This window comes from Sinocyclocheilus anshuiensis, unplaced genomic scaffold, assembly GCF_001515605.1.
Source record: "Sinocyclocheilus anshuiensis isolate Anshui unplaced genomic scaffold, SAMN03320099.WGS_v1.1 scaffold1580, whole genome shotgun sequence".
Classification (NCBI taxonomy): domain Eukaryota; kingdom Metazoa; phylum Chordata; class Actinopteri; order Cypriniformes; family Cyprinidae; genus Sinocyclocheilus; species Sinocyclocheilus anshuiensis.
This window is the reverse complement of record NW_015557283.1, coordinates 261,382-270,407: the sequence shown is the minus strand read 5'-3', so window position 1 is coordinate 270,407 and position 9,026 is coordinate 261,382. Positions and strand designations below refer to the sequence as shown.

The 9,026-nt window shown below is 35.9% G+C and overlaps 1 protein-coding gene across 32 annotated transcripts in view; it reads left to right on the top strand.

Annotated features, from left to right (window-relative positions):
• Positions 1-8,682, top strand: part of LOC107679075 (receptor-type tyrosine-protein phosphatase S-like) — a 249,286-nt gene extending 240,604 nt beyond the window's left edge. For all 32 annotated transcript variants that reach the window (XM_016474496.1, XM_016474495.1, XM_016474494.1 and 29 more), the window contains 3 exons: positions 687-841; positions 6,163-6,298; positions 6,414-8,682. In XM_016474496.1, the coding sequence (XP_016329982.1) occupies positions 687-841; positions 6,163-6,298; positions 6,414-6,482 (360 nt within the window). In that variant the 3' untranslated portion in view covers positions 6,483-8,682. The remainder of the gene's footprint in view (positions 1-686; positions 842-6,162; positions 6,299-6,413) is intronic.
• Positions 8,683-9,026: the final 344 nt, after the last annotated feature.

Genomic DNA, 9,026 nt, shown 5'->3' with positions numbered 1-9,026 from the left:
AAAAATAATTGTAAGTAAATATACTAATTAAATATTTCATTATTAAAAAATTATTAACATGTTGATATTTAAAATTATTAAACATAAAACAAATGTAAAAATATTCATAAAACAAATTCATGAACCAATTAATAGTCAAGTTTTTATGCGATTAACTGAAACATAATTCGATCTGTTTCTTAACAAAAGCAAAAGGAACTAGAAATGTGAGGAAGCAGAGTGCCTGGCGTTAGACTGTGATTCAGTGTGTTTGATCCGTCAGACTCTGACTGTAGCAATGGGAGAATATTTCCGGCTCCTTCCGTGAAATCCAAGCGCGCTTTAATTGTGCCTGGTTCTGCCTGAGCTTCCCTTCGTTGATCCGTCAGACTCTGACTGTAGCGATGGGAGAATATTTCCGGCTCCTTCCGTGAAATCCAAGCGCGCTTTAATTGTGCCTGGTTCTGCCTGAGCTTCCCTTCAATCGCTTGTTTCTCTGTCCTCTCATCCGTCAGGGTTTCTCCAAACGTTTAGCAGCGTCTCCTCCAGATGACGCTCATCACGGCAGACGCACCATTGATTTCCCTCAACCCGCAGATGTTTCAATCCGGATAAAGCCATCCATCCACCCACTTCTGTCCTGTGAAGTAAAGGACTGTGGGAGTAAAAGAGACTGGCGTTTATGTGTGTTTGTGTTTGTCTCTCAGGACGGCCAGTCCAGGACCGTACGGCAATTCCAGTTCACCGACTGGCCGGAGCAGGGCGTTCCCAAATCAGGAGAGGGATTCATTGACTTCATCGGACAGGTGCATAAAACTAAGGAGCAGTTTGGACAGGACGGGCCCATTTCTGTCCACTGCAGGTGAGGAAGCACACGCAAAACATCTGTTATCAACCGCTCGACCTGTAAAGTGTAGGATTTTGTGGCTTTGAGAACATAAATACATAAAGTAACACGTTTAAGTAGCAGGACGTTCACGCTGCTCTTTTTCATATAATGAGAGTAGACCAATAAAAATAGAAATTAAGTTAATAAAAACTATATACATAATATAAACATTATTTAAAAAAATAACAAACCTTAGCTACAATTAAAATAAAAATGGAAACTATAAAAATAAAGACAAATTCAATAATGTTAATAAAAACTATTTTTATGAGAGAGAGAGAGAGAGAGAGAGAGATAATAATATGTTTATAATATATTTATAATATTTATTAATATACTTATATATGATATTTATTTAAATATAAATATTTTTTTCAAATTCACTTTAACTTTTTTAATTTACTGAAATATAAGTAACTATATATAAATAATATAACAAAAATTTAAATGAAAAGGAAATTATACAAAAAAATATTAAGAATAAAATATTAAGAATAATAATAAAAATACATTTACAAACATTATAAACACTCTGCACATGTACTTTATTTCCCGTCGCTCCGCAACAAATCCTTTACATTTAAAGCTATTCACAACAGAACAGGAATGATAAATATAAGTATAAAACAAACATAAAGTTTAGTGGCATTCATTATTACAAAATATATATTTATTATACACGCCAAACCAAAATGATTTTATTTAAGGCAATACTGAAATTATCGGCATGTTGGAAATGCGTTACACAGATAAACTCGGACTCGCGTACCTCTATCATGCAACACTAAAACAAATGTGTGCATGCTTGACGATAACTGCATTAGATTTTTTTTTAATTCTAAAACGGATATTTCCGATCCTGGATGCTGGCTGGTCATTAGCGCTCATGTTAAAATAAAGGCAGACTAGCGCGCAGCACTCATGACACGAGGCAGGCCAGTGTGAGTACAGTAATGATGCATGTGACTCCTTTACCAATATGAGCAGAGACTCAAGTGTCCTTCTCCATCCGCCACGGCCACTGATGAACAAGACGCCGTACTCCAGACCCACAGAAATAACCGTTTAACGCTGCTGAGAGTCCAGCGCTCCTCTGCATATTAAACACATTATACAGCGGCGGCGGGATTGACTTCAGTATAGACTGACATGAGCAGAGAAAAACGGCTTTTGACCTCCTATATGTGACCCTGGAGCACAAAACCAGTCATAAGGGTCAATTTTTCGAAATTGAGATTTATACATCATCATCTGAAAGCAGAATAAATAAGCTTTCCATTGATGTATGGTTTGTTAGGATAGGACAATATCTGAAAATCTGGAATCTGAGGGTGCAAAAAAATCTAAATATTGAGAAAATCATCTTTAAAGTTGTCCAAATGAAGTTCTTAGCAATGCATATCACTAATCAAAAATTAAGTTTTGATATATTTACGGTAGGAAATTTACAAAATATCTTCAAGGAACATGATCTTTACTTAATATCCTAATGATTTTTGGCATAAAAGAAAAATCTATAATTTTGACCCATACAATGTATTGTTGGCTATTGCTACAAATATACCCCAGCGACTTAACACTGCTTTTGTGCTCCAGGGCCACATATGAGGAAATCTAGTGTTTGGATATATATGTGCTGTTGCACACACGTGTGTTTGTGTGAGTATTGAGCGACAGGAGGCTGGAGTTGCTTTCCTTTTATCTCTCATCCATCTTTCTCTCCGTCTCTCAGTCTTCAGCTTCTGCTTCATGTGGCGCCGCGTCTCCATCAAAGAGGCATTTTTATGCTGTTTTTGGATCTTGACAGCATTGCATCATCTTGTTTTCCAGTAAAAATATCTAAACATTTTAAAATCGAGAAGCAAAAATGACACACTAAGTGTTTTTTCCCAGACAAATGTATCAAAATGAAGGGAGTTTTTTCTTAAGATGAGCACATTTCAGCCAGTGGGGTCAGAAAAATAATCTTTCCTTTGAATCAAGTTTATTTTTCTGACTCTACTGGCAGATATTTGTTCTTGTTTTTAAGCTTAAACTCACTTCATTTTGATACATTCTTCAGAAAACAACACTTAATATTTGTCTTCTCAAGTAAATGTAATTCAGTTTATGAATATTTAGACATTTGTACTGGAAACCAGAAAAATTCATTTGACAAACCAAACTGAGTTTGAGGAATAATATAAATGTTTTATGCTCTATAGTATCTATATCTATAGTAACATTATTATATTGGATTATTAGTATATAATACTGTATCTTATATTAGTTTTTAATACACATTTTAATTGTTTTCATTTTATATATATATATATATATATATATATATACAAGTAAATGTCATTTGATTTATGAATCTTTAGATATTTATACTGGAAAATTACAAAAATACTGAAGATACTGACTTTTTTTTTTTTTTGCAGTATATAAAAAAATTAATTACATTCAATTAAAATCCTTAAATGCAAATTTGCTTGCCAAGTGAATTTATCTTGTTTTAAAACTTGTAAATTATAATAAATAATTGATTTTTGCAGGAAAGATTCTTTACATTTGGTCCTTTTGCCTTTGACGAGGGTTGAGGTTTTTTTCAGCGCTTGTTGAACTCCTTCTCTCGTATTCCTCTCCTCTCCATCCATCTATCTCTCCCAGATTTCATATCTAATAGAGCCACATGGTTTTGTCATTAATTGCATGATTACGTAGACTGAATGGAAGTGTAAATCCTCTCATTCAGCGCGTCTTCACGCCTGTCAGATTTGAAAGTCTGTCTATTTAACCAGCGCTTGGGTTGAAGTCTGAGAGCTGTGCGACGCCGGCGACCGGCTGCCAACCGAACCACTTCTTTCTGTCTTCTCTTTTCTTCAGCCTCCTTTCTGTAGGGCTTTGGCAGCACGTACGGACAGAAACGTCAAAAGCGTTTTGTTTTCCTGACAGTGACCATCGTGAGACTCCGAAACGGTTTTTCATTAGATTGCCCGACTCTTCTGCTGAGGTTGCATCATTGTAACGGTGCGTTGTGATTGGTTGCGTATCTAAACCAATCGGAGACCCAAGCCGTTTGTCACTTTCAATCTTGCCAAGTGGAGGCAAAGGGAAAAATAAGCCCGTTGGCATATCAATTATTGTTGGCTTGGTGAAATCGCTCGGCGCCAAAGCAGCTTATGAAGGCAGCCTTGAAAAATCAGACTTAAGACTCCTATTTCAAGCGCTGTCACAGCGAGATGAGCTTAGCGCGCGTGTATGTTTGTTCAAACTAAACGAGTGCGATTTATTCTACTGCTGTTTAACTAGATGGCTATAGGGTAAATTCAGAATAGTATACTAGCCAGGGTTTTTGAAGTAGTGTAGTATGCATTATGTATAATGTGCATAGTATGCAAGAGCACACTGTATGGAATACTATATCCCACAATGCAATGCACTTGACCTTCCACTTACAGTGTGACAAATGAAATAACGCGATGGCCCAATTTATTTGTTGGACCACTACACCTTTTTTAATACCAAAATCTGATTGGTTGATTGTAGGGAGATGCCGGTATCAAATTCTCATGTTGCGATTAATTGCTAATGCTTTTATCACGGTATACGGTATTATCACGATATTGAAATTTAGTTTTAAAAAAGTGCTGTCATAATACAGTATAACAGGTTTAATAACTTTTCTTATAACAAAAATAACTGAACATTTAAAAGCAATACAGAAAAATGTATAAAGTTAAAGTTTTACACAGATTAAAGTGCAAAAGAACTATAAAGACCAATAGGTATCACTTTACAATAAGACCTCATTAGTTAACCTTAGTTAACGCATTAACATTCACAATGAGCAATAGCTACATTTGCTACAGAAGTTATTAACCGTGCTTATTTACATCAGAGTGCGCACGCGTCTTTCACGCAGCATACAGCGGTGTTGTGCATTTTGACCAGTTGATGGGAAAAGTATTCTTAAAATGCATTCAAAATTCTAAATAATTTGTAATATATAATTATTCACGGTATTTAGAAGTGCCCACGATAACAATATCGTGCATATTCATTACCGTGATATATCGCATTACCGAATACCGGCACAAGTCTAGTTGATTGATTGGTTGGTTGGTTGATTGGTTGGTTGGCTGAGCATTGGGCATTTTAGATTAATTTTTTTAAATATTCACATCTACTTATTTTTATTTATTTATTGGTCCTTTAATATTTTATTTGTTTATTTGTATTGTTGTAAATTTAAGCATTTTTATAGTATTTTCATTTTCAAATCTACATATTTATTTTTATGTTAAATTATTTATTTATTGTTCTTTTATTATTTTTATTTATTTATATTTTATTATTTATTATAAATGGATTAATGGTGGATTAATGGATTGGTGTCACAGTTCAGTGGATAAACGCACAAAGGAGATGCAGTTTCAATGAAAACAGTTTTTAATAAATCCACACAAGGGCAGACAGGCAGGAATCACACATATGGACGTAGTAGACCAGACAATAACCTGAGAACTGAACACAACAAGTAAAGGGTAGCTAATGATGCTAATTGATGACACACCTGAACCAAAATGACACAATCAAGGGGAGACAGAAACTAGGTCAAAGAACACGAGGGAAGAAATTAAAACAAACACAAAAGTCCATAAGGTGTTACAGTGGTGGAAATTGTTTATTTAGGAGAGGCATTTTAATTTTTATTATTTTTTTAATTTCAAATCTACTTTTATTTAACCATTTATTCTTTTTTTCTTTTTTTTGTATTGTTATTAATTTTATTATTTATTTATTTTTAAAAATGGAATAATGCAAAAAAAAAAGATGTTTTTTCTGAGATGTTAACTTGATGCAGTGTGGTGAGGTCATGTGACAAAAATACTACATACTAATTTACATAACTAGTTTCAAATACTAATTTCAAATTGAGGAATGCAATATAGCAGTACGATGGTATTCCATTTCATACAGATATTTGTACTTAAAATAAGAGAAAACTATTTGCTAGTAGGATGAGAAAAAAATCTTATATATTAAAAATTTTAATATATTGAGCAATTTTGCTTTTCAAGTAAATCTTGCTTCATGGATGTTTAGATGTTTCTACTTTTTTTGCAGGAAAGATGTAACAACATTACTGCATAGTGTTTCACATACTAATTTCTTGTAGGTTACTACCATGCAGAAAAAAGTTAGCAACAAACTATGCTAACAAACTCATCTTTTTTTTACTGTACCATCATCAGTTCTCAGTTTCAGAGAGTGTTTTTTAACACAAGCTTGTGCTTTCCTCAATGCAGTGCCGGTGTTGGGCGGACCGGGGTCTTCATCACGCTAAGCATTGTGCTGGAGAGGATGCGCTACGAGGGTGTGGTGGACATCTTCCAGACGGTCAAAATGCTGAGAACGCAACGTCCAGCAATGGTGCAAACAGAGGTGAGAGTCCAGAGCTTCTGTTTTACAGCAGATTGTTTTGTTTAATTGCTGGACATTTGGCCAATTGAAGTAATAGTGAATGCTTATGCTGATGCCTTTGTGCTTCGCTTTACAGGACGAGTACCAGTTTTGCTATCAGGCGTCTCTGGAGTACCTTGGAAGTTTTGATCACTATGCAACGTAAAAAGCTATTTTTGTTTCCCCCGCCCCACAAACCCCCTCCCCCCAACAGCCTCCTGAGCCATAAAAACTTGCTTGAAAACATGAAACGATGACAACTATACACAATTCATACAATTTTTTCGAATAATCGTCTTTTGGAACCAATCAAAACGCCTCATGCGTAACCCCAATTGGACAAGCAACACTGGAGAAGTGCAAATGGATCCCAAACTCTTCTACATCCCAAGCTCGTGATGCAGGAACCAAACGTTTTGGCTCAGGCTGTAGGGCAGGAATGACGATCTAGTTTTGGGACCACTAACCTTACCTCAAGTGTTCTGACGTGGAGGACAAACATTGTTTTTTTTCAAACTAACTCTGTGAACATATTACAAAAAGACATGAAGGAAAAGTTGGTGAGATACAACATGTCCACATATTAAAGGACTTCATTGATGTCTTCAATGGAGAAGTTGGTGCAACGGTACAAACAAGACTTCTTTTGCTGCTCACGTCTTGGGTCCAAGCCTCTCCTTGACATGTTGCCATTCGGACAAAATTGGGAGCCACTTGAGAAGCGATTCGAGGCAAACCGTTGATCCACTTGAGAACGTAACCCTACTCTTGAAACCACTGGAGTCGCCAAACAAGAACTCAACACGTCTTGAGGCACTGAGGCATTCAAGGAATTGGTTGAAACCTAATCGCATCAGTTTCTTGAGGTGGGGACAGTTTTTTGGTGCTTTCGAGGACATGCTAGCGAACATTTCTGCCAATGTAGCTCCATCTCCACCTCTCGAGAGCCAATTGGAGCATGAAATGTTGCATCAACTAGAAATTAGGACCAGAGGAACCACCAAAGAAAGTCTTGAGTTTCTTTGGTGCAGTGTAGCTCCATTTCTATCCTTTAGATCCAATGGGACCGTGAAATGTTGCATCAACTGGAGATTAGGACCAGAGGAACCACCAACAAGGTTTTGAGATTATTTGGCGCAACGTAGCTCCATTTCCATCCTCAAGAGCCAATGAGAGCGTGACCTGTTGCATCAACTGGAGATTAGGATGAGAGGAACCACCACTAAAGTCTCGAGTTTCTTTGGCGACTACATCCGATACATTGACTGGTCTCTCCGTTGACTTAAACCATGTATTTGGCGCACCGGATAGGGGATGCGTGGCTACATCTTGCTTTCGGTACTTTGACGTCCCCAGTGACCAACGTTCATTGCCATTGTTTCAAACTACTTTTTGTCTTACAACTGTTTTTTTGCTTTTGTTTTGCTCTTGATACCAAACATGCTGCTTTTGCTCCATTATGCTGTACGTGTACATGTGAAGAGTCCGATTCAATGGACAGAAGTGTGCGAGAGCGTGATTACGTGTGTTGGTCCCACCAGTCAATCCATTTCCTTATGCCCCAACAGTTGCCCAGGATGAAATAGCGTGTCCAAATTAATGTTATCAGCATCAACGACCCATTCCTGGTTACTTTGGGATTTCTTGCGTTTATTTGTTGGTTGTTTTTGAAGTGTTTCTTCAATGGATTTTGGCTAACGAAGAGCGAGAAACAGGCATACGTTTGCACCCTGAAATTGCGGTACAACTATCTTGTGAATCTGTTGTTGTAGGTGGGACTGTTTTACACACTCATGCATATGCGTATGAGGGGGAGGGGCCTGCGCTCCGCTGTTAGAGCTGATTGGCTGTACTGGAGAATGCTTGAACCTGGAGTGTTCTGATTGGTGAGAGAATGAAAGGAGCCGTGTGTAATCTTATTTCCAAAAAGCCTTATTCTTGTAACATCATAGAAAAAAATTTAAATACATTATTGTTATATTATTTTGACTATTATCTTCTTAACAGACATTTGATTTCTTGGTTTAGTGTTTTGCTTTTTTTAACAAAGATACTGTACTCATTTTTTTTTTAATTAGCAAGTAAAAATAATGCTCATTTTACTCATATTACGTTAAAAGACATTCTATTTTTTCACTGTAGAAATGTAACGTGAGATGTGTTGGTGTGCATGTATACATAGACGAATGGGACGTGAATGTATACATACACACTCACATATATTATATTTAAATGCAGAATATAAAGATGTATCCAAATCTTCATATGAATAGCCTTTTTTTTTTTTTGTATTTGAAGCGGGCGCTCATTTTTATACCACCATGAAATTATGAAATTGTGTGTATGAAATCATGAATGACTTTTTATTGTTGTTTTTTTTTTTGTTGTTTTTTTAAAGTCGGGGAAATCAGAAATGCAGAAATTTCCCATAAATCATTTCAGGGAGAGCTTTGACTTCCTGTTGCCCAATGATGAAGGTTCATCAATAGTACTAGTATTAACTGAAGTATTACTTTTATAAAAGATGTAGAACTGGTTTACTAAATATTTAATTGAAAAAAAAAATACAATCATCTATACTTTCCAAATTTTACTAAAAAACACAAAATAATTCATTTTGTTTCAGCCCCATATCTGTGAAAGCTTTTTGAAACATTTTATTTTGTCTTTTTACTTTTCAAACCACCGAATGTTCAATCGTTTGTTAGAT